The sequence below is a fragment of the Polypterus senegalus genome, chromosome 14 (genome assembly GCF_016835505.1).
Source record: "Polypterus senegalus isolate Bchr_013 chromosome 14, ASM1683550v1, whole genome shotgun sequence".
Classification (NCBI taxonomy): domain Eukaryota; kingdom Metazoa; phylum Chordata; class Cladistia; order Polypteriformes; family Polypteridae; genus Polypterus; species Polypterus senegalus.
Genome location: NC_053167.1, coordinates 140856947 through 140883787, shown reverse-complemented (window position 1 = coordinate 140883787; position 26841 = coordinate 140856947). Strand labels below are relative to the sequence as shown.

The 26841-nt window shown below is 42.5% G+C and overlaps 1 protein-coding gene across 1 annotated transcript in view; it reads left to right on the top strand.

Moving 5' to 3' along the window:
- The first annotated feature begins 246 nt into the window (after positions 1-246).
- Positions 247-26841, top strand: part of LOC120515245 (killer cell lectin-like receptor subfamily G member 1) — a 40915-nt gene continuing 14320 nt past the window's right edge. Inside the window, exons 1-2 of the mRNA XM_039736065.1 lie at positions 247-470; positions 2595-2692. Of these exons, the coding sequence (XP_039591999.1) occupies positions 351-470; positions 2595-2692 (218 nt within the window). The 5' untranslated portion in view covers positions 247-350. The remainder of the gene's footprint in view (positions 471-2594; positions 2693-26841) is intronic.

Below are 26841 nucleotides of genomic sequence, written 5' to 3'. Positions count from 1 at the left end.
AAGGACTAATTACTCGATCAGCTTCCCTTTGTCCATTTTTAAAGATCATAAAAATAAACAACAAGAGACTTGGGATTGCCAACGTATTTCTTGTAATTGTTCTAGTTGCTTCTACTCAATTTAACGTTATTTAAAAACACTTAGCAGGGTAGGCTCCACGATATCCATACTGCTAATTATTTTACCTTTTCGTTTGCATCCACTGAAGTCAAATTTTGACAATGCAAACAGCTGCGGTTGTGCAGTGCCACCTAGTGGTGAAGAACAGCATTGGACATCCACGCTGCTAAAAATATCTACCTGTCTAACTTACAGGAGTGCTCTCGAGCAAATGCTGTCCTGAGGAATGGATGCGACTGAATACAAGCTGTTATTATCTATCAACTAATAAAGCAACCTGGGAGGAAAGTAAATCCAACTGCTCCTCCATGGGGGCTCATCTTGCTGTGATTGAAGACGCCAAGGACCTGGTGAGTCTCCAGTAAGAAATATAAACAGGATGTTTGAAAGGACAGTCCACAGGTGGATCAAAACCCTTCTTCTGCAATCTGTGTTACGCTCATTACTATATTCAATTGAAACTTATATTTTTTATTTAATAAGTGAATCCATACATCCATCTATCATCCAACCTGCTATATCCTAACTACAGGGTCATGGGGGTCTGCTGGAGCCAACACAGGGTGCAAGGCAGGAAACAAACCCTGGGCAGGGTGCCAGCCCACAGCAGGGCACACACACACACCAAGGACAATTTAGGATCGCCAATGCACCTAACCTGCATGTCTTTGGACTGTGGGAGGACACCCATGCAAACTCCACGCAGTGAGGACCTGGGAAACGAATCCAGGTCTCCTTACTGTGAGGCAGCAGCGCTACCCACTGCGCCACCGTTAATGCTTTTGAAATGCACAAATAACACAAGGATGGCTTAACACCAGAAAATGTATTCTCCATTTATTTAGATTTAACTGCCTTGTTTCAGCAGTGAGTAGATAACCTCCAACACGGCCACACAACTGTAATTTATTCCAAAGACAACCACTAAGCCTTTTAAGTTATGTGACAGTTTTGTACTATTAAATGTTAAACTGTTGGCTGAAATTTTTGAATTATTAGTATTTTCTATTCAAATCCCTCTTGGCGTCTACCACCACTTTCACCAGAGTTGCAGGCTTCATCTTGGATTCATCTACTCATTTAAATTATGCAGATAGTGTCCTTTTCATCTAGTCTTCTAGATTTGACTGATCAATCTATCAGTCCATCATTCTGAATACCACCCAGAGCCAGGGAACTGTGAGACACTTCAGATAAATTTGCCATCTCAGAACTTTGAAGCTTAACTTCACAACAACACAACAAACTCCCTAGAGACTTTGTGGAATGGATGGCATCCCCACTCTGGCAGTGGAGCTTAGAAGAATTAAATCTCCTCATTCCAGTAAGGTTTAGGGACTTAAAGATACTGGGTAGCAGCACTGCCTGAACTATCGTGAAAGACGGGAGTCTGCAAGATGAGCCCATCACTGGAGCACAAGCACTAAGGGTGAGCTCAAAGTTCAATGAGCATCTGGTAAAGGTTTTAGTTCTTGTAAAGAACCTGCGGCTCCACACAGTCAAGTTTCACTGGTTCTCTACCACTTTGTGTCCAGGAAAACATTCAGCAGAGTTCAGCTTCCTAAAGGCTTTAGACTCACATGAGTTAAAAAGCTGTGGAACAAAGTTGGCAGCCATTAGCACAGGATATGAAGAGGACACCTTATGAGAGGCCTTTGGTCCTTTGGTGTGCTGCGGTGCTCAGCGCTGGAGACAAACTAAACAAAGCATCTGTCCAGTGATGATACTGTCTATCATATAGTGCCTTTCATATTAATTAATCTATCTATATAACACTATGATATAGTGTTTCATATTGATTGATCTATCTATTATATAGTGCCTTTCACATCTATCTACCTATCCATTTTAAAGTGCTTTTCATATCTATCTATTATATAGAGCCTTTCACATCTATCATTTTAAAGTGCTTTTCATATCTATCTATCTATTATATAGTGCCTTTCACATCTATCTATCTATTATATAGTGCCTTTCACATCTATCTGTCTGTTATATAGTGCCTTTTATATCTATCTGTCTATTATATAGTGCCTTTCACATCTATCTATCTATTATATAGTGCCTTTCACATCTATCATTTTAAAGTGCTTTTCATATCTATCTATCTATTATATAGTGCCTTTCACATCTATCTGTCTATTATATAGTGTCTTTCACATCTATCATTTTAAAGTGCTTTTCATATCTATCTATTATATAGTGCCTTTCACATCTATCTATCTACCTATCAGAGTTAGTGATCATGGGCAAGGCTACTTCGATAAGATGGTACTTGGCAGTGAGGAAGTCTTGCGAAAACAAGGAATGAAGGAGAAGCTGCTTTGATGCCACTGACGTATAAGACAGGCCAAGGCTGCCGGTGACCATGAGGTGGATGTTGCAGGATGTGCTGTTGTGATCCAAAAGTAATTATTTTAATACCCTTATGTGAATTCCTGAGAATTACCTTTTCTGTTGGTCTGTCCTTGCAGATGTCTTTGATTCGTCAAAGCGGGATATCGGAGTGTTTTTGGATCGGCCCTCAGGACATAAGAAGTCGGACTGATCGGCTGTCCTCCAATCCAAACCTGTGAGTTGTTTTGCCTTTTTGTTTCCTTTGCTAATTTTATTGTTTTAAACTCATTTCAAATAAAAAAAATCATCAGTGAATTCAAATTGGGAAAAGGTGTTTGACAGAATGTTAGCTAAAAAAAAAAAAAAAAAAAAAGCCTGAGAGACATTTGTCTGACATAATTTGTCAGAAATCTGAACTCTAATTCCTAAGTTGGCAAGAACTAATTAAAAGAAACGTAAAATGAAGATCACAACTAAACTTGCTTATCCAAAAGAGGATCATAGGGAGTCTGGAGCTCATCTCAGTAAGCATTGGGAGCAAGGCTGGCATAATCTGATCTCATTTGTGATACCTCCTAATGCAGACGACATGTCGTCTCCCACTTTCCAAAGTTTGAAAGTGTATTTTTTCCCTAAGGAATTCTAACTTTGCTATTTTTTTTTAAATACTATTGACGTCCCTACTTGAAGTGAGTTAGTAACAATAAGAGCAGAAATCGAATTGAAAGTTTTTTTTATTGTGGCCACTAGAGGGCACTCCTGCCGCACAAAGCCCGACATGGGCCACAAGTTCAGCACACACATTTTATTTTTCTCATGTTCATGGCACAGTCACAAGTCGCAAGCACAGCAAACACAGCACAATTTTCACCTTTCTTTCTCCAATCCCCCTGCCTTCCTTCCACCGGACTCTGGCTCTCGTAGTACCAGCCGTTGGCTCCCTTTATAAGACACCCGGATGTGCTCCAGGTGCTCAACTACCTTTTTCCAGCAGCAGCAGTGCTGCGACCAAGAGCTGAAAAATCGTCTCGGTGCCCCTTGGCGGCAGGGTTGAAATTCCAGGCTCTGCTGCAAGCCAGGTGGGCTGCCCTCTAGCGTTCCAGGGAGATAATGCCCTGAACATGCTCTCTCTCCTGATCCTTCCATGCATATACCGCATTTGTACAAGCCTTCCATTTACATTAAATACTGAACATCTGCTATGGCGACATCTCAGATCATCTACTTACTAAGCAACAAACAAAATCTGAGGAGCTGCAAGTCAGCTCAAGCTAGGATGTCATTTAACGACACATTTAAGGATAAACAAATTTTGTCAATTGTGGGAGCTGAATGACACATGATGGGTGGGGTCATGAGGTTGCTGGAAAACAGGTGTGTGGCACTCCAGATATCTCGAATTACTTTCAATAAGTCAGTAAAATCAATAAAACTGATCAATCTGTTGTGGTATTCTTCCAACTGACTATGAACTTCCTACTGTTAATCATGGTATTGTCTTGGAATCTTTTAATCTTGTCTCACTTTCACAGTTAAAAAGAACTATGGACACCCTTAAACCAGCTCTCTGTCCTCTTGATGTTGTACCACCACACCTTTGATGTTTTGGGTCCATCTTTACTGGCCATTCTCAATGGTTCTATTAGTGAGGGAGCTGTGCCCTCATTTTTTAAAACATGCTGTGGTGCGTCCCTGTCTAAAAAAGGCAGAATTAGATCCTGGAGTTTTAGCCAATTTTTGCCCGATTTCCCAATTGCCATTTCTGGCTAAAATATTAGAAAGAATTATTTATAAATCAATTGGTCGATCACCTTAACTCCAATAATTTATTTGAGATCTACCAATCTGGCTTTAGGCGTTATCATGGTGCTGAGACGGCCCTCCTGAAAGTATTCAATGCCATCTCTATTATTACTGACTCAGGTGACTCTGCAGTCCTCGTCCTCCTTGACTTGTCCGCTGCCTTTGACACTATTGACCAGGAGACATTGCTGTTGCGGCGTGAACATCTTGATGGGCTTAAATGGGCCGCTCTTAACTGGTTCAGGTCATATCTAACTGGTAGACACTTTTCAGTGACTTTAAATTCCTCTTCGTCGTCTACTGCTCCTCCTAAATGTGGTGTTCCTCAGAGATCCATTTTAGGTCCTGTCTTATTCTCTATATACCTTCACCCTATTTTTAGGATATTTAACGTTTCTCTTCACTGCTCTGCTGATGATTCTCAGGTTTATATTCCTGTCTGCAACTCTGCAATAAATCAACTCCACAACTGTCTTTCTGAACTAAGATCCTGGATGAAAAATAATTTTCTTGATCTGAATTAAAATAAAATGGAGGTGCTTATAGCAGGTCCATAAGCTGAAGCCAAAATTGGTCTTGGACTTCTCAGCTCTTTCTCTGTCTTTTCCAAACCTCAAGTCCATAATCTTGGTCTTATCTTTGACAGTAACCTCTCTTTTGAGAAACAACTTAATTCTGTAGTCAAGAGTTGCTTTTTCCAGCTTCGTCTATTAGGTAAGATCGAGCCTTTTTTATCTTCTAGGAATCTTGAGAAAGCTACTCCTGCTTTTATCTTCTCTCGCCTGATTACTGCAACTCGCTGTATTCTGGGATTAGTAAATCTCTGATACGTAAGTCACAGTTGGTCCAGAATGCTGCCGCTCGCTTTCTGGTTGGGGCAAGAAAGTCTGATTCTGTTTCTCCAATATTAGCTTCTTTATACTGGCGGCCTGTCAGTTTTCAAATTGATTTTCAAATCTTGCTGCTAGTTTTTAAATCTTTACATGGGCTCGCTGCTGCCTATTTATCTGAATTGTGTGCTTTACACCAGCCATCCAGAGTGCTGAGATCTTCTGGTCAGTTGTCTCTTGTTGTCCCTCGTACCGAGTGTCAAACTAAGGGGGACAGCTGTGGCATCTCAATCTATGGAACTCTTTACCTCATCACATTAAGGAGTCGTTGACAATTCAAAACGAGATTAAAGACTCATTTCTATTCACTTGTATTCCGTGACCTTCAGTAATACTGATGTTGTGATTTGTGACTATGTGGGTTCTGGCTCCACACTCCCATCTGATTTTTGGAAGCACTTGAACCCAACACCGTCGATAATGAAACCGAGTGAGCTAGTCAATGGAGGCAAATAAACAATTGAGCAAGGGCTGGTGCAAAAAAAATGCATCAGTGCTTTTATTAAAAGAAACAATCAAAACAGTGTTCCATAAAGTGCAGTAGTTTCAAATTCAATAAATAACTAATCCAATAAGAGAACATGGAGGTTAAAATAAATAAATAGAAAAAAACACAATCCTTAAAAACCAGAGGTTAAAATCTTCTCATGGAAGCAGTCTTTAAAACAACAACAAATCCGGTGCATCGTTTCTGTTAGCGTCTCACCTGCTTATCCCGTTTGGGCTTAGCAGCAGGCAAGACGCTCTCTGCAGCTGCCCTCTTCTACACACACACATGAGACTGGAGACCTCCCGATCCCTGGCTTCGGTCTGGCACTCATCCCAGTCCCCGAGACTTAGTTTCCACCAATGGCCAGGACGCACACATTGGGGACTCCACCACCAAGTCTCCCGACCTTTCCACGGCCTTCTGCGGCTCGTCGCCTTCTACTGGTCACTCCCGCTACCTGATCGCTCAGCGGAGCAACATCCACTCAAACACCCGGGTGACGGCCCTACACCCAGCTTCCTCACAGCTGCCCTCGCTGCCGATCAGCGGCCACCACACGCCTGCTTCCTCGCGCCCTGTAACCTCCGTCCTCTTTTCCTCTCTTTTTTGATCTCGATCTTTTTTTTTCAATTTTTCCCAACCGACTCGCGCTTCTTTTAAAATGATGAGGGTGACAGCAGCTGCAGCATTAGCCACGGGACAATCACGAATGCGCCGTAGTGATGGGTCGTTCTTGAACGATTCGTTCATTTTGAACGAATCTTTAATGTGACTCGGGAAGAACGAGTCGTCTCGTGGGAGTGATTCGTTCAGTCGGCGCATGCGATTTTCGCAACTTCCTATAGTTTCTGTATTGGAATTGATTCACCTGTTTCGAGTCGTTCGTTCATCACGTGACAGCCCCATAAGCTTAACCTATGCAGTCTGAGCCGGAAAGAGAATTGAACGAAATGACTCGAAAAATGATTTGTTCATTTTGCTGAACGAGACTCAAAGATCCGAGTCAGTAAAATGATCCGAACTTCCCATCACTAGAATGCGGGCAGTTCCTCACCTGTGCACTAGGTGAGAAACGCCCACCCTACGGATAGTCCCGCGGCCCACTATGGCCCAACGTCCCCTCGCTAAGCCGCGAGCGCGGTGATCATTTATTTAAAACGAATGGCCTTTGCCCAGTGAGCTGTGGACCCGCTATACCACATGATTATGTAACATTACTTCTATTTATTATTTACAGAATTTTATTTATGTTCTTTTATTTTATTTCTATTTATGTTAATTATATGTTTTTTCTTCTTTTATTGTAAAGCACTTTGGCCACAGCATTCCTATGTTGTTTCAAATGTGCTATATAAATAAATTGACAATGACATCTCTGCAAAATAATGAAAGTCCAAGTCTTTAGAGTCCTGGGGCTTCATGTATAACGCCGTGCGTAGAACTCGCACTATAACATGCCGTAAGCACAAAAGCGGGAATGTGCGAACGCACAGAAAAATCCAGAAGCAGGAATCTGGGTGTTCGCCAACTTCCATGTTCTTCCGCTACATAAATCCCGGTCAGCGTGAAAAGTAACACTCGTGCACGCGCCTGCTGTCCCACCCCAATTCCTCCCAGAATTACGCCTCTTTGAATATGCAAATCAATATAAATAGCCCTTAAGCTCATCCTTCTGTGAAAAGACAATGGGGAAAATATAAGAATTTCAACGAATACCAAGTGGAGGCAAAGAAAAACGTATTATTTGTTGGTTTAAACAGTGGGATAAACAAGAAAAAGAAGTCGATCGAATGACAGAGTGTCGGAGAAACTCGAAAGCTCAAGTTCACAAAGTCGCACAATGCCCGAAATAAAAAAAGAAGCTGTCAGATATCAAAGTCGTCGTGAAAAGGCGAGACGTAGCCCACCGTCTGAGTGTCATATGAAATCTTATTAGGGTACAGAGAAAAAAAAAATAGGCACACAGTGGGAAAAAGCACGAAATGTCAACTTCAATCTCGAAATTTCCACTTTAATCACGTAGTTTATTTTGTCATTAAAGTAGAACATCATAAACGTCATCTTAAAATCGTTTAACTAGTTTCTCAAATCCCATTTTAACTAAAGTGGCACATTAAATGCTTTGTTTTGTACTTGATCTTCTTTGTGCTCTGTGTGTGTGAATCACTATGTGCTTCTGCTTTCTCTTCCTCCGACAGGACACAGAATCCATTACATTCATGAGATTACAGCTCTCTGAATAACTAAAATACTGAGATGTATACGTGATATCTTTTTCATGATGATAGGAGTTAAAGCACGTTATTAAACATGGGAACACGGTGGCGCAGTGATTGTGCACGACCTTTGATGAAATTATTGCAGCAGTACTGTCTCTTTCAAACGTACTAACCTCCAATTCCTGTCCTTACTGTTCTGTCTCCAAATACCCAATCGCCACACAATCTGATTGAGTGCGTTTAGAGTTCTTGGGATGAAACTGTTTGTGAATCGCGAGGTCCGTACAGGAAAGGCTCTGAAGTGTTTTGCCGTGGCTGAGACAGCGTGTGCTTGATGCTGTATCCCGATAATTCTCTTTCCGATCGGCTGCTGCTGTGATTCACACTCAGATACAGTGATATAAATACTCCGAGTGGTGCAGTGAGAGTAATATGGAAAAAGATGATCCGCTGTGGCAACTCCTAACGGGAGGAGCTGAAAGAAGAAGAAGACGCAGTGAGAGTAACAACGCTAAATCAGTTATGGTTTTTGGAAAACTATGGCTATTCCCTGGACCATTATATTTAAGTGGACCATTATATTGTTACAGGTTCATTACAATCAGATGCACTAAACTAATAAACAATATGTGATTAGTTTCAGTGTATTTATAAAGCTGCGTCAGGAATGTGCGTCTAAGAAAGAAAGGGTAACCACACTGGAACGGTAGCACTGCTTTGACGCTGGGTGCCGCCAGTCTGCAAAACCGAGCTCTGAACTTGCGTACAGCAAGGTATGAGCTACCGTGGAAATGTGTGTGGCTTTACACCAAGTTTAGGTTTTATACATCGCAATTTGAACGTGGAAACTTTTGTATGGAACATTTCTGTGTGTACGCACCTTTTATACATGAGGCTCCTGGTGCTTCCTGTTTTGCTATATAGTTGCGAGACATGGATGCTTTCCAGTGACCTGAGACAAAGACTGGACTTCTTCGGTACTGTGTCTATTTGGAGAATCCTTGGGTACCGCTGGTGTGACTTGGTCCCGAATAAGACACATTACCTGCATTGTGAGGGAGTGTCAGTTATGGTAGTACGGCCATATGGTGCGTTTACCCGAGGTGATCCTCATTTTTGAGGGCCCGAGCAGCTGGACCAGGCCAAGGGGACACCCACATAACACCTGGCTGCGGCATATAGAGGGTCATTTTCCAGGGGTCTGCCTGGGGGGATCACCAACCAGGATCCAGAGGTGTTTCATTGTGTGTTTGAGGTGGCAATGAGCTGTACCAGTGCAGGGTCCCCAACCTGACCTGACTGAGTGGCACACTTCAGCTATCCAGCTGTTAAACAATAACTGAAGTTACACTCACTCAGTCCACATACACAAATGGAGAGAACATGCAGACTCCACACAGACACTGACCAGGCTAGTAATCAAACCTGAACTCATGGCACGTAATAGTAACAATAATAATAATAATACATTTCATTTATAAAGCACCTTTCAAATGCCCAGCATACTTCACAAATATTTAAAGGAATGCAATAGAAATAAAAGCAAAGTGCTGCTCAGATTAAATAGGCTGAAATCAAACAAATCACCAGGACCAGATAACATTTACCCTCAAGTTCTTAAGTAGGCTGGCGAGTGCAGATAGAAACCCTTGACACATATTATTAGGAAGTCACTGTGCACTGGAGAGATTCTGAAGGACTGGAAAATGGCAAATGTTATCCCATTACATAAAAAGAGTGACCAAGCAGTTCCAAGCAACTATAGGCCAGTAAGCTTAACGTGCATCACAGGAAAATTAATGGAAGGAATTATTAAGGATAAGATTGAGCAACGCCTGGCAAGGACAGGACAGTCAGCATGGGTTCAGAAGAGGGAGGTCGTGTTTTACTTCTTTTCGCTGCTCCCATTAGGGGTTGCCACAGCGGATCATCTTCTTCCGTATCTTTCTGTCCTCTGCATCTTGTTCTGTTAGGAGGTCGTGTTTTACTAACAGGCTGGAATTCTATGAGGAGACAACAAAAGGATACGACCAGAGAGGAGCAGAGGAGATGATTAATGTGGACTTTCAGAGAGCATTTCATAAAAGGTGCCACGTGAGAGGTTGGGCATCAAATTAAAAGACGTGGCAGTTCAGGGTGATATTTGCAGATGGATGCAGAATGCACACGAATCAATGCTCGGTTCTAAACAAATTTATGACTGAGCGATTTCAAATATTATTTAATAAATATACTGACACACATGTACATTATGCTGTAAGGCTAGTATGGTGAAAGACATTAAAATGACAAAAACTAGTAGCATTTAGCATTTATGTTTTGATTTTGTTTAGTTCTCGTTTTCAGACTTTTTCAGTTTTATTTTAGTTAACAAAATCATTTTTTTTCCTTTATTAATCTCCGTAAGTCTGCTCTCGCACCGGCTTTCTCCTTCCTGCCACCTTCTTCAACTTTAACCCCACGTTCTTTCTCTCTTTTTTTCTCCCCTCCAACCTCTTTCTATTATATACTACAGGGACGTGGCTCAGGTGTGGCGATTAGCAGCTCTCTATGGCAAGCCGTTTTAACATTTAATCCATTTAATTTGATATGTGCTTTCAAAACTTAAATATCATTAGTTTTAAATTTGATATCAGCACTTTGAAATTAGATATACTTATTAAATTTTGATATCACGCTTTTAAAATTTGATATCAACATTTTAAAAATTGATATTGTGCTTTTGAAAATTGATATAATGTTCTTGAAATTTGATATGACAGCTGAAATGCAAATATATATGCATTTTAAACTCTCACACCATATTTTCTCATTTTGATATCATGTTTATAACATTTAATATCATGCTTTTGAAATTTGATATCACTTGTCAAATATATTGAGCTTTTGAAATCTGATAGCATGCTTTTGAAATTTGATATCACTTGTCAAATATGATATTGAGCTTTTGAAATCTGATAGCATGCTTTTGAAATTGATTGCTTGATATCAAATTTGAGACGCTCGATATCAAATTTCAAAAGCGTGATATCAAAATTTGAGAAGCTCGATATCAAATTTCAAAAGCGTGATATCAAATTTGAGAAGCTCGATATTAAATTTCATAAAATGACCAATGGATTAAATGTTAAAGTGACCTGCCATACTATGGAAGCATTTAAGCTCTCTTTATTGAAATTAAGTTTCAAATGTGTGATATCAAATTTCAAAAGCTTGATATAAATTTAAAAGCAACAATATCAGCATTGTAACTGCTCATATCATGTAAAACAGATTAAATGTTAAAACGGCCTGCCATAGCTCTCGGCATCAATTATGGACGCAGACGATTCCTCACCTGCGCACTTAAGCGAGGACCGCCCACATCACGAATTCACCCGAGAACCGCTCCGGCCACACTACCACACCCTGTCTCTAAGCCACGAGTGCGGCGATTATCTATTTAAAACTGGCCTTTTTGACCTGAGCTGTGGACCCGCTACACCACACTTACTCCAATAACTCGTGTAAATGACCGTGGAATCATTCCGCACGTAGGGAACGTAACATCATGCAATACCAGAAGTGTGAAGAATCAGTGAGGACAAACACGATCTCTGAAATGGTGACCTTTAGATTTGTTGCACCCCTTGGTAAGCAGAGCGAGGTATGGAATTAATTGTATGTTGTTTCGTTTGTTCGGTTTCTTTGTAGAATGTTAAACAAATGTACGTTTATATTTTTTTTTATAGTTTTCACGGTGCTTGTGACGATATACGACTACAATAAAGAGCCACAGTTTGAGTCATAAATAAAGATAAACATACCAGTCTGAGACTCTCTGTGCATCGATTCTTTTGAAATCAAGGGCTGCTACACCTCGGGCTACACAGACTGAATATTTCTCTGTCTTACCTTACTGGACCAGCTAGAAAAAGACCACGAGAGATAAAATAAGTGAGGTGAACTCGGTCTCAGAAAACACTGGGGTTGGACAAATGACTCTGAACACGTTCACTGCGCACAGGGGGCTGAGGGAGAAAGGGGGGGGCGGAGCATCTCTCAAGTCGCACTGAAGCCCCTTTTCAAGGTCGTTTGACACGTGGGTTCAATTTCCTGTCCCATGTGAAATAAACGTAATGTTTTCAAGGGAAGGCCTGTTTTTGCTGCGATGGGTCCGGTCAGGACTAGTGTGAGCACTGACAGCGCTCAGAAGTCATAGTGCTACACTGAGAATGAGTTATAACAATTTAAATTTGTTCATGTTAAAATTAGAATTATTTTCGAAAACAGGGCTCTCCTAGAGAGCAACACTCTTTGGATTGGATGCCCTCACCCCAGATATGGATGCACAGGGCTGTCGCCCACACGGCCCCCTCCTCTACACGCCACCGACCAGTCCATCTAGCCTGCATGCAGGGCCGTTCTTAGCAGTTTGAGGGTCATACGTGGTTCAGAAATGTGCAGGCCCTGGCTGGTTTGGTGTCGTGGGGGGCAGAGCCCCCCCCCGGAGCTCAGGAAGGTGTTCTAATAAAACATCCAGAAAAGGCCTTAGATGACCAGTAGGCCTACATGTACGCTTGTGTGTATGCAGAGTGGTAAAATATTGATTTTGTTCTGGATCTGGTAAAGGCCGGTAATATAGGGATATTTCATGATTTTATGGGGATCTCTCTGAATGAATCCGAAACGAATCTCTAAAATTAATGTTTGCTATAGTGCATTTGGCAAAGTTACGACGACGTGACAATATTATTAGGGATTTAGGTGAAGACTGCACACTTGGATAATAAATTACCATTGTTAATAAGACTAAGAGATGCACTGAACTGAATTTCCTGAAGACTTTAATTAACATAAGAAATCTACTTTCCGCACTTTCATCCTGGCGAAATCCTTTATCAGTTACGAACATCTTGCTCAATTGATATTAATGCCAAACCATTCAGTCGCTCTTGGGTCATGTGTGACACACGACGTGAGGGACTGGCACAGACGGCTGCAGTGCCAGGGGCATGACAGGGGCCCCGGGCCCACAGCCTGACAAAAAATAATAATAATAAGTCTGGGCCTGGCCGGGGGCCCCCCTCACAGGTCAGGGCCCTACGCGGATGCATAGTTTGCGTATGCCTAAGAACGTCCCTGCTGCATGTCCAGGACTGTGCGAGGAAACCCAAACGCAGACTCAGGGAGAACATTCAACCCATGAGGATGCAAGGAGCACCTGAGATGTGAACTCGGTCTCTCCTTGTTGCAGAGGAGTAGCCAGAAATAGATTTTAGGGTGTTTAAAAATGGCCGTTCTAGTTTTTAGTAGGATATATAAGGGCACATTTCCCCCAAAAAATCCAGCTCTTCATACTGTGAGACATTCACATAACTGAATTATTAGGACTATGCAAAAGTGGAGCAAAAATGATCAAGGCAATCAAACGTTGTTCCAAATGGCATCTTTAAATATACTGTAATTATGGAAAATAAAAAGTTATTCATGTATTAGCACAAACTAAATATGAAAATTTATAAGTATTAATATTCTGCGGTGGGCTGGCGCCCTGCCCAGGGTTTGTTTCCTGCCTTGCGCCCTGTGTTGGCTGGGATTGGCTCCAGCATACCCCCGTGACCCTGTAGTTAGGATATAGCAGCTTGGATACTGGCTGGATGGTTAGGTATTAAATTAGTGTAAGCAGTAGCACAAATTAGGTATGCCAAGCAAATCGTTAAATAAAGGCGCATGTAATTGCCAGGAGAATGGGGAGAAGGATAGATAGGGACAGCCTGCGATAGGAGCAAGGGGGGGGCACCTGCAAGTTGGAAGCGGACCATTTATTTTGTTAGAGAGGCCTCTTGCCTTGTTTTGAGTTTCTGTGAGTCGAGCTTTGAGATGGAGGTCATCATGCCCTCTGAGGAACAAGCAGGCAAACTCTGTTTTGAGAAATGCAGGAGAAATTTATTGAATTCTAATTAAGCAGTCCAGTTTTCATACTCGGGCCCTTCTGATCTCAACTTAATTGCCACTAGGCTTTGAGAATGAAGGGAGGGGTAATCGGGTGATGCTTATTGCCAGATGGCAAAGATGTCCTGCCAACAAGAATATTGTTATGAGAAGGTCTGGAACATCAGGGGCCTCATGTATAATGGCGTGCGTAGAACTCACACTATAAGCACAAAAGCGGGAATGTGCGTACGCACAGAAAAATCCAGATGCAGGAATCTGTGCGTACACAAACTTCCACGTTCTTCCGCTCCATAAATCCCGATCAGCGTGAAAAGTAACGCACGTGCACACGCCTGCTGTCCCTACCCAACTCCTTCCAGAATTACGCCTCTTTGAATATGCAAATCAATATAAATAGCCCTTAAGCTCAGCCTTCTGTGAAAAGACAATGGCAAAAGAAGAAGAAGAAGAAGGTGCAGTGAGAGTAACAACGCTAAAGCAGCTATGGTATTTAGAATAGTTTGACCATTCTGTGCACCATTATATTGTTACAGGTTCATTACAATCAGATGCATTAAACTAATAAACAATATACGGTTAATTTCAGTGTATTTATAAAGCTGCGTCAGGGATGTGGATCTAAAAAAGAAAGGGACACCACACTGGAACAGTAGCACTGCTTTGACGCTGGGTGCTGCCAGTCTGCAAAACCGAGTGGAAAACTTGCGTACGACAGGATATGAGCTACCGTGGAAATGTGTGTGGCTTTACGTCAAGTTTAGGTTTTATACATTGCGATTTGAATGTGGAAATGTTCGTACGCAACATTTCTGTGCGTAATTACTGTTTATTGTTATGGGTAGAGGTGCAGAGTGGGGAAAACATCATGGGAACCTCAAAACAATAGATGTTGGGAAACTAGTCTGGAAGGGGGGCATTTGGAGATAAGAATTACAATATATTAGGGGCTCAGCTCAGTTTGACTTAATTATGTTGAGTCCATCCTATTGTTTATTGCAATAAAGCTAATCTCTCTGTTTGCCTATCCTCTGTCTCCTAGAGCCTTCTTTCAAGATGAGAATCTTCGGCGTATTTTACGCTTCCACATAATCGATCCCTTTCAATTGTTTATACCATTTTGCAGGGAAACACCGAACCTTTCCCGCTACCGTAGTTGTCGTAAATGATTGAGAATTAGGTCGAGTGGCTGGTTTTGTCAGTGGCTGACAAATCTTTGGGTGGTTCTCGCACAGCATACTTGTCTTTTGGGGTCACTAAAGCCAGAGTCTCCTCAGATGAACATTAGAACAATCGAGACGAGAACAGGCGATTCGGCCCAGCAAAGCTCACCAGTCCTATCCACTTATTTCTTTCAAAATGAAGATGAGATTGAAATGTTTGCTCCAGTCATTTTTTCAGCCACACAATGTTGCATATTGTGTGTCTCATTTGTACCCGGGCGTTGTTCTTCATCTAAACCAGGGGTGTCGAACTCCAGTCCTGGTGGGCTGCAGTGGCTGCAGGTTTTCATTCTAACCATCTTCTTAATTAGTGATCCGTTTTCACTGCTGATTCACTGGTTTTACCTTCGTTTTAATTGACGTGACTTGGACCCTTTAGTTGTTTCTTTTTCCTTAATGTGCAGCCAAACAATAATGAGACACAAAACAAGCCAGCTAACCTGAAAATAAAGAAAGGTGAAGGTCTTGGTTACGTTGGTCTGCTCAGGTCGCCAAAACATCTTGACGGTGGTCTTAGAAAAAAACAGAAAATCAATAGTCTGCTGTGGCAGAAAGAGAGCAGCAACAAGTCTTGATATTCAATAACGGCTTTAATTAACAGCAAGAATTGGCTTCTCATTAAGAAACCGGTTGGTTGGTCTCGTCCGATGCGAGAGATGGACGTCTGAAGTGGAGCTCCGCTAGCAGTGGTGCTATTTTTCATATTATTTGCTTATTATTCTGAGATATCCTGTATTTATTCAACCCAAGAGGGACCGCTACAGTATATGTAAACACATATAAACATGGCCAACAAGAAGGGGGGTCCGAAAGAATCGAAGACTAAAGCTACATCCAAGCTGCGATCAGCAAGCCCTAGTTCGAGATACGGCCTCTCAGAGACAGACCTGGATCAGATGGGCGAAAGTACAGACTCCTCGGGACCACGGTCCGCTACATCGTCGCCTGCTGAGCGAAAAGGGGGCGAGAGCGCGATCGTGAGTGCAGATGTGGATAGCTCGCCGATTGGAGAGGATTACCTGAAACTGGAAAAGGTCGGGAGGTCAGCTGCTTCAGTTCTGCAATCACGCGGGACTGGAGCAAGCGGGACACCGGCTTCAGCAGAGTCTGCTGCTTCATCTACGGTACAAGAAGGCACATTTGAGCTATCTGAACTGAAAGTGTTGCTCGCTGACCTCAGGCAAGATATAAAGAAAAGCGAGAAGGCTAATGAGAAAGCAACGGCAAAGGCACATGAGAGACTGAAACAGGAATGGAAACAGGAGATGAAACAGGCCAATGAATGTCTGCGACAGGAAATCCAACAGGCAAATGAAAGGCTTCGTCAAGAGGTACAGCTTGAACTTCGACAGGTGCTGGGTAAAATTGAAGAAGCGATTGAGAAAAACTCAAGCTAAACTGAGCACGCTTGCTGATCGATTGGAGCATCTTAGTGAGACATTCACGAATCGGATCAGAAATAGCCGAACATCTAGCTGCCAGTGCCGAGGAAAGAGCAGTAATGTCAGTTGAAAAAAACTCGGAGAAAAACTTGGAGACAGACTGGCTGCTTTAGAAGATGGGAATAGAAGGTATAATGTCAGGGTGAAGGCTTGCGGGAGAATCGAAAGTTTAAACCGGTGAAATTAGAATCGAACTTTCTAAAATAATCGAGGCACTTTAAAGCAGAATCTGAGATAGCAGCATTGCCAAGACATGGATCAAACACCGTCAGACCCCACCAAGATCTTTTATAGTCCGTTTGAACGTTATCATTTAAGTTAGAGGTGATGGAACTCCTGGGAAAAAAAGAAGATATATATATGAAGATTGCACATTAGCCTTCCTGACTTCTCTCCAGCAACAGCTATCAAACGCCCGCCTTCTATAATTTGAGGCCGGAGGAGTCTTTTAAGATTTCGAGCGAACTCTGCCGTGCACCTCTCCGAGCTTCGGCTAGCGGCTTGCCAGCGTCATGCACGCAACTGCCAGCTCTTTAAGAAGGAGAACATTTCGTGCCCATACACCGCCATCAGTGTCTCGGTAGTTTGCTTAGATAAAATCTTGCAATAAAACAGCTCTGTCCTGTTGTATCTTTTATTACAGAAGATAGTCAGAACAAAGCTCAACATTATTGTGTGCCATTGCCAAGGTCAGCACGAGCACATTATAAATTGGTACTTTTACAAAAATAAACCGGACGATAACCCAAACCCACCCAACCAATTAAATACAAACACACCATTATTTACAACACAAATGACAATAGAAATTCGACTACAATAAGCTTTTATAAATTACCCATAATTTCCCAAAAACTATTTACATAATTACCATGAGCGCACTCCGCGCTTGCTGCCGGGTTGTTACACAGCCCTCCTAAGAGGGTTAGTGTCCCCACAACCCTACTCATCACAGATAAAATCACGTAAATGTCCTGGCGTGACGGACACGCTTTGTCCTGCCGGAGGTGCCATCACTGGTGTCGGGCTCAGTCCTGTCCATGTCTGACTCGGGCCGGGTGAGGTTGGAGAACCGCTATTTTGAGTGTTGTTGCTCTGGGGCCAGTGGGTGGTATGGTGCTAAAGCGGTCCTTGTGCAGCACCTACCCGCCTGCCTCGCCCAGGCATTCGACTCGGAAAACTACCTCCGATATTTTGTCCAATATTTCTCCGGTCCCTTGCCAATGGTGGCTAGTTTTGGGGACAATCCCCGCTTCCGCTCGGGCAAAATACCCACACTTTGTCCCTGGTTTCAGCGCCGGGCCATGAGCCCATGAGTCATAAGCCCGCTTTTGGCGGCTCCAGCCCCCTCCAGGGCCTCCTGGCCGTCGATGAACGGTGTCCAGCCGCTCTTTAGCTCGCTAAAATAATCCATTTCAGGCACTAATAATCTCCAGGCTCAGGGTGAGCCAAACACTAAATCCACCGGCGCGAAGTTCCCTTCCAAACATCAGCCAGCTGGCGGCATTGGCTCGACCCTGCACTGCTGTCCGACTATGCCCATAGGACCAAAGGCAAATGTTGGTCCCAGTCCCGCTGGTGCTTGACTGGTCAGAATTGCCAGTTGAGTGGCCAGGTGCGGATTAATCGCTCGACCAATCCATCACTTTGTGGGTGAAGGGGGTGGTCCGGTCTCTTTTCACCCCAGTCGCTGACACACCTCCCTGAGACAAACGGCTCTCAAAGTTCCGCTCTGATCGCTGTGGAGCTCGTCCGAACTCCAAATCGAGTGAACATTTCATCCACGAAGTTTTGGGCAGCTGTGGGGCACTCTGATCCGAACTGCATAGCCTCTGGCCATTTGGTAAGTAGTCCATTGCTACCAAACGTAGCGATTTCCGCTCCGTTACAGGAAAGGACCCAGTATGTCCCACACCAATTCTCTCCATGGGTGCCCGGACCAAGTATCGCTGCAATGGCGCGCGAGAACGTTGACCAGGTCCTTTTGGCAGTGAGACGTCACAGCAGTGGACGTGAGCTCGCGCTTGCCGACACCGCACAATAAAACCGCTGCCGTAGTCGACGCGACTGTCTTAGCGTTCCCGTAATGTCCGGATCCAGCGCCCGTGGACCCATCGGAGGGACCTCGGCGCGCAAAGCCTGGGGAACCAGTAGCTGTAGCGGCATTCCCTCCCCGGCGTGCCACGCCTGTAGATACGCCATCGGCAACTCCAAGTTGCCCAACTGAGAGTGGAGTATTTTGAGTTCAGGCCCTGTGACGACACGGTTTGCCAGTCGGGACGTCTTGTGTCTCCAACCAGCCCTTTACCTTTTCTAGTGCTTGATCGCTCGCCTGTAACTGCCTCAATTGGTCAATAGTGTACGGCTCCCCTACTCCAACAGTGTCATCTATCCTTGCGGATGCGGACGATGGCCCCAGCCCCTTCTTCCTGCGGCCGGCAATATCGAGCATTCATTGCTGAGGCATGGACGCCTGGAGAGGGCATCAGCGTTGGCATGCTGCCGTCCCGGTCGGTGCTGTATCTCAAAGTCATATTCTTGTAGAATCTCCATCCACCTTGCCACCTGGCCCTCTGGTTGCCTGAAATTCAACATCCAGGTGAGGCTAGGCATGGTCAGTCCGCAGTGAACCTAGTGCCCAATAGGTAGGGCGAAAGTGCCAGTCAGCTAGGGATCACTGCCACAGTTCCGCCGTGACACAGTAATTCCTCCGTCGACTGAGGCTGCAGCTGAATAAGCTATCACTCTTTCCAGCCTCCCCTTCTGTGAGAGCACGCAATCCCACATTGCTGGCGCCAGTGTCCACCACAAAGGTTGGTTGGGGTCAGGGTACGCCAGGACCGGCGCGCTGACGAGGGCAGCCTTTAACTGTTGGAAGGCGGCTGTGCAGTCCTCCGTCCACCCAAACTGTTGGCCCTTACTCGTTAGTCGGTGCAAGGGCTGGCAATAGGCGCAAAGTTTTTCTACATCTGGTAGTAGGAGGCTAAACCCAAAAGCTCACGCAGTTCAGTGATATTGGCTGGTGGGGGCCAGTTACTCACGGCAGTCACCTTGCGGGGTCTAGCCACCCCACTCGCTGATTACGGCTCCTAGAAACTGAGTCTGTCGGGCGAGAGATTGCATTTCTCAGGGTTTAACCGCAACCGGCGCACTAATGGCTTGGTGCGTCAGGACCTCCCTTAAATTGTGCACCGCTGGTCAAAGTCTCTGGCATGAATCAGCAGGTCATCTAAATAGACCACACAACGGGTTCGGGGAATGTCTTTTAGGACCCGCTCCATTAGTCTTTCAAACGTGGCCGGTGCATTACAAAGTCCAAACGGCATTACCTTAAACTGCCACAGCCCTTGTCCGATGGTGAATGCAGTTTTGGGTCGGTCCTCTGCTGCCAGTCTACCTGCCAATATCCACTGCGCAAAGTCCAAAGTGCTGAACCAACGGGATCCAGCTACATAGTCCAATGCATCATCGATGCGAGGCAATGGGTAAGAGTCTTTTCGAGTGACCGCATTTAACTGAAAGTCCACACAGGGCGCCTAACCCCGTTTTCTTCCGCACCATGACCATGGGTGCGCCCAGGACTTCAGAAGGCTCAATGATGTCGTGTTACCATCTCAGCGAATCAATTCTTCGGACAGCTTGCGTTTGCAAGAGGCAATCTGTGGGGCCTAACCGAATGAGCGGCGTGGCCAGTTCAATGTGGTGTTTGACTACCGGAGGTTCTGGTGCAGTCCTCTTCTCGAGCCGCAAAATGTCCACAAGTCGCTCAATACTTTCTGGTTGCTCCTGCTTGGCGTGCTCAGCTGTTCCCACGTTCGATGGCCCAATTCCTCCACAGCAGCAACTCCCTCAGTGGATGGGTGGTCGAGTGAGGAAAACCTTGCTGGGGACACTGGTCTGAGCTGCACACCTCCTGGGGGTCCTCTTTCAGTCCCTGCATCTTCGAACAACGTCGGGAGCGTGACCGTGGTGTCCAGGCAAATCAAGCTAACAGCCCTTCCAGGATGATTCCAGCCCGATTGAGCGACACAGTCTCATTACCTCGCGAGGATGGCCTGGACACATCAGACACATGCTCCCAGTGGCCACAAGTCTAACCCAATTATGCATTTGTCTTAACTGTCCGCGAGCCAGAATTACGTGGCTGGTCTGGCTCGTCCCTACTACTACAGTCAATAGTTTCTTTCCGGCATTTTTGTCCGTCTCACCGCAACACTCGCGAGTTCGATGTTAGAAGGAGTCCAGTCTTTTGGAAGAGGACCAGCTGTTTCGCAAACTCTCTCTGCTAATAGACAAATAGTGGACCCTTTGTCCACTAAGGCACTACATGGCCGTCCGTCTAAATCGTCTAGGTATAGTCCACCCTGAAACCCACAGCCCCCACTTTAGGGCAGTCATTGCGGAGGATGCTGAAAATTGAGCGAGGGTCCTCGCCCTCACTCCAGTCGTTTCCAAGGTGATGTGTACAGGCAGGGGACTTGGAGCAGGGCAGTCCCGGGAAAGATGCTGGTTCTCCGCGCGCAGAAACAGCGGTCCATCTTTTGTCTCTGCTGGAATTGATGATGGCTGGGCGCCCTGACCTCCACACCCTCAGGTGGTCCTTTCTACACCTCGCTCAACTGCTCTCCGAAGCGCGGGCGTGATGATTGACGATGCGGAGACCCAAACTGTAGTACCTCTTCAGCCCGTTCAGCCTCACTGTGAGTGCACTCGCTCCAAATGTCTGGGCGAATGACAGACTTCCCTGCACGAAGGAGCGCTTGTGCAGAGGCCCAGCGGAAGCATGAAGCTGAGTTCTTCCCTTGCTGCTGTCGGAAAGTAGGGTAACCTTTCCGTACAAGACCCTGATGTCAGCTGCAAATGCTCCCACCTCTCACCTTCGCCTGAGTCAAGGATTTGATCAGCTCCCCCTGCTGTGTTCCGCTGAGTTCTCTGTCCAAAACGCGGGTAGAATCGGTGAGGCTCATAATCTGACACTCCTCAGGCGGCAGGTCGATGAGTACCTGAAGTGCGGGACCTCAAGGCAGGCCAAGTGTGTTGCAGCTTCCTCGCGTAACTCAACCATTTGTGAAGAGCAGCCAGATCCACTTGTCTAACTATTCAGGCTCAACTCAGCTGTATAAGGCACTAGCGGGTGCACGTGTGGGAGAGGACCGCAACTGGTGATTTGGGGTGTGCGGCAGACAGTTTCATTCTGCCGTGCTGAAGATCCAACACTGTCGGGATACTGGCACCTCAGGCCAGTTTGTCCTTTCTCCGTGCAGTTCTGCTTGATCAGCGCCCAACATAACGCTATTTTCGAGTACGCTCTATTTCTTCAAGACTGCCATGCCAGTCTTCTAAACACACCTGTCTCCCACTTCTGAACACCAATGTACGACCGTGGAGACTAATGATTTGAGAACTTGTGCATCCGAGTGTGGCTACGTTGCACGCTGCAACTGCACCCAGCTCTTTAAGAAAAACCTTTTTTCCCCTACCGGGACTAAAAGGGCCCTTTTTTAATAAAATCTTAGCAAAAAAACAGCTTTTGTCCTGTTGTATCTTTTATTGAAAGATAGTCAGAAAAAAAAGGCTCAACATTATTTGCCATTCCCAAGGTCAAACCAAGACACATTTCAAAAAATTTGGGTCCCTTTTAAAAAAATAAAAAACCCCCCGGAGGGGCGATAACCCCAAAACCCACCCAACCAATTAAATACAAACAAAACCATTTTTTTACAACACAAAATGACAAAAAAAATTTCCCAATACAATAAGTTTTTTTATAAATTACCCAAAATTTTCCCCGGAAACTATTTACATAAATTACCCATGAGACCTGGCCAGCGTTTTCCCCGGGGTTTTTAAAAATTTTAAACAGCGGTTACGGCAAGCCAATGTCAAAAGGGCCCCCTGTATCCGCAAAACGGAAAGTGGAAATGGCGGGGGCATTTCTATTTTTTTAAAAGCAAGGAGGAGGCAGAAACAAAAGGGTTGAAAGCGGGACCCCGGGACTATTCTGATACATAATTGTGAGTAAATGTATGTAAATGATAAAGTTTAGGATTAATAATCTACTGTCTGATCTATTTTTTTTTAAAATAGGGGTTTTTATCAGAAATATATTCTCATATTTTTTATATTATTATTACTTACTTATTACTTATCATTACTTAGTATTACTGGGGCGTTTAAATGTTTGTTTTTTATTGTGCTTAATTACGTTTTCCCCTCCTTTTTTTTTTTTTTTTCAATTATTTCATGTGAAAACCCTAAATGAGACTTTTCTACTCCCCTTTGGGTTTTGGGTTGTTATTGTTTTACTGCATTAAGATTTTGTTAGCTTTTTTTTGGGAACATTTTTAACACCATCACCTGGGTTTATTATCTGGGGATATCATCTTAATGAAACAAAATTGATGAAGATTATATGTATTATGTATTATATATATATATATATATATATATATATATATATATATATATATATATATTAAAGTGCAAAATTCTTTCTTTCTTTTCCTCTTTAAAGACTATATTGGTAACAGATATCTCTATTTTTTAACCCCAAAGCGCCCCCGGCATGGGGGCTTGATTTTTGGGACGGCCTGTCCGGGGGGCAAGGTCAAGGGAGCCCCCGGGGAAAAAAGGGGGGGGGGAAAAAAATTTCTATATTTTCTAATTAATTTTTATAAATAAAAAGAAAAAATTTGTAAACAACCGGGGAAATTTGCCAATTTTTTAAAAAACTAAATTTGAAAAAAACCAGAATAGTTTTCCCGATAAGAATTTAAGCAAAACCAAAATACTAAAAAGGAAAAAAAATTTTCCCCCCCAAAAACCCCCAATGCTAAAATAGTATTTTTACGGGGGAAAACCCCCCTTATTTGGGAAAGGACTTTTCCCGGGGCTGCAAAAGACTGGTCGGGCCCAAATGTTCCATTTTTAGTTTTTCAAAAAAAACTAGAGGGGTGGGAATTTCATACATAGAACAGTACCATTTGTAGCATCAGATGTGTATTGGGTCCTGAAGGGGGATATGTGATGGTCATGGGGGACTTATCTAACTGTAAAATGATTTTGATAAATGTTTATGCACCTAATGTTGATGGGTAAGGGAAATTTAAAAAATTTATTTTAAACCCCTTCCCAATCTGAACACTCATAAACTTATAAAAGGCTGGGGCTTTTAAATTTTGTTCTAAATCCACTTTTAGAAAAACTTTCCACAGGGGAACGGGAACCAACACCGCAAAGATAATTACAAAGTTTTTAACTGATCACAACTTATCAGATCCCTGGAGGTTTTTTAAAACCCCAAAATTTAAGAAATATTCTTTTTACTCACCCAGTACATCATTGCTACTCAAGGATTGATTACTTTTTTAGATAAAACTTTGCCTAAGATTAAATCTTGTTTCGGGGTGCTATTGTTATTTCCGGACCATGTCCGATGATCTTGGAGCTGAAATTACTAAGCCCCCCTACACTCACCCCCCAAAATGATGGGGCCCCCAATCCGGCCCTTTTATTAGTTTGGGCGAGAATTGTACTGGGGAAATTTTTATCCAAAAAAAATTGAATTCTTTTTTAGAGAAAAAATAACCCCTGGGGATCTCTGCAGGAACACTCTGGGAAACCTTTTAAAGGGCCTTTTTAAAAGGACAGATTATTTTCAAACTTTCCCCCAGAAATAAATCCAAGAAAGTAGAGAGATAAAAAAATTTAAATAGATGAAGAACATGCCCGACTACCAAGGAGACTCTACATAAGAGGAGGCAGGCCTTTACATTCAAATTAAACCCCCTTTACAACTAAAAAAAAACCGAAAAACTAATTTAAAATCCAGACATCATTATTATGAACATGGAGAGAAAGCCAAGTTTAGCCAAAAAAATTCACAAGCAAGAAGTGCGAACGCAATCTCGGGAATTACTAACACAATGGAGATAAAATCATCGAACACAAAAAAATAAATTTCAATTTTTTTGGGCTACTATAAATCCCCTTTTATTTTATTTAAAGGAAATATAAAAATTTGATTTCGGGGAAAATTTGATAACCTTGATTTATGGGAACCTGAAAACATGGATTTAGAATTCTATGCTTGTACCCCGGGGAAAAAAGGGGGAGGTACCCCAGTTTTAAAAAATTTCCCCCCCAAAAACCCCCCCCTTTTTTAAAAAAAACCCGGTAAAACCTTAAAAAACTTTCGCACTAAACCTGTTTAAAACAAAATAAGATATAAAAGGACTCACCTTTTCGAAAAAATTTAAAAATTTTATTGGGGTAGAAAGGGTAGAAAGGCCCCCAATTTCCAGACCAAAAAATTTTGGGGGGAAATTTTTAAATTTTTGCCGAAGAATTCCACCAACAAAAAAAACCCCCAAAAAAAATTTTCTTTGGGGGGCATTCAATGGAAAGGAAAAAACCCCTTTTGGGGAATTTTTTGGCCCCAAAATTTTTTTTGGATTAAAAAACTGTAAAACCCCGAATTTTGTTTATAAAATTTGCTCCCATTTTGAAGGAAAAAAGGGCCCTTTTCAAAATGTTTTTCGTAATTAAACTGGAATAAATTTTCAAAAAAGTAAAAAGGGGTTAGGAAAACTGGCAAAAAAACCCTTTTAAATTCTGTAATTTTGGGGGGGGGGGGGGAATTGACATATAATATTAGATTAGACACCCTACCTTTTTTCATTGCAGAACAGTTTAAAAAACCGTAAACATCACAAAAAATAAAGCCTTTTTTCAAAAAAAATTTGGGCCCGTTGGAAAAATTTAAAAAAGACTTGCATAGATGGTCAACCCTTTCATTTCTGGGAAAAAAACCTGGCAGAGAATTACCGAGCCCATGCGGTACAAAATACAAAAAAATTAAACAACATCTGTCTCACTAAAAATTCCAAAAAGTTTTCCCGGGGATGATCCAAACCTGCGAACCAAGCCCCAGCCTCACTAGGGGCACATGTTCTGGGCCTGCTCCAAATTAACATTATTCTGACAAAAATTAATTACTCTCAACAGTCTTGGACCACTTAACCTACAAAAATGGGGGCTTCCAGGGGGGGGAAAAAAAAACAAATTTTTTTATTTTTCCCCCAAGTTTCCCCCTTTTCAAAATGGGAAAACCCAAACCCCCCTTTTTGGGGGGGGGAAAGTGGTTTTAAATTTTTTAAGAAAAAAATTTTTTATTAAAGTCGGAGCTTTTTAAACATGGCCCAATTTTAATATTTTGAAAGTTTTAAAAAAGGGTTTGTTGGTTGGTATTTTTTAAAAAAAATTTCCTTGTTTTTTTCTCTCCAAAAAAGATCCAAATTTTTCTTTTTTTTCAAACGTTGCTTTAAATTTTTTAATAAAAAAAATTAAAAAAAAAATAATTTTTAAAAAAAAAAGGGGGGCTTACAAAAATTCTGGAAAATTTTCCCTTTTAATTTTTCCCTTTTTGTGAAAAAAATAAAAAAGAATAACCCAAAAATAGGGGAAAAAAAAAAAATTTTTTTGAAAGTGATTTGGGAAAAGGGTTTTAAGAAACCCCAGGCCCGGGCCCCCCCTTTTTACAAATTTAAAAAAAAAAAAATTTTTTTTTTGTTTTAAGTTTTCCAAAAAAACTGTTTTGTTTAGAAAACCAAAAAAACAAAGGCGAACTCAAACATACCTTAGGTTTAAAAATGGTAAAAATTTTTTTTTAGAAAACCCAAAGGGTTTAATTTAAAGGGAAAAAAAGGGGGAAATAAAAACCCTTTTAAAAATTTTTTTAAAAAAAAAGGTTTTGGCCTTTAAAAAAGGGGGGGTTTTGGGGGCCCCCCCCTTTTTGGGGGGGAAAAACCCTTTTAAAAAATAAAAAAACTAACAAAAAAAAAAATGGAATTTTAAAAAAGGGCCCAAAAAAAAAATTTTTTTTTTTTTGGTTTTTTTAAAAGCAAAAAAAACGGGGGGGGAAAGGGGGGAAAGAAAATGAGTTATTTTAAACAACCAATAAATTAAAAAAGGGGGGGGAAAAAAATTTGGGGGGAAAATGGGAAAAAATTTGAAGAGGGCAAACTTGAAGAAAGAAAAAAAAAAAAAAAAAGCCTTTAAAATTTTTTTTAAAAAACCTTTTTTTTGAATTTCTTGAAAAACTTTTCAATTTAAAAAAAAAAAAGGGAAAAAAATTTTTTTTTTTTTTTTTCTCAAACTATTTTGACTAAAAATTAACCTTTTTAATTAAAAAGGTTTAGAATTCCCAATTTAAAATTTAGAAAAAACCTAAAAAAAAGGGTTTTTTAAATTTTTTTTGGGTGGGCAAAAAATTTTATCCCATTTTCTAAATTAACCGGGAAACCAAAACAGGGGTTGCTGGGGCCAACAGAAACAGGGGACGGGAACAATCCGGGCGGGGGCCCCCCCAAAAAAAAATTTAAA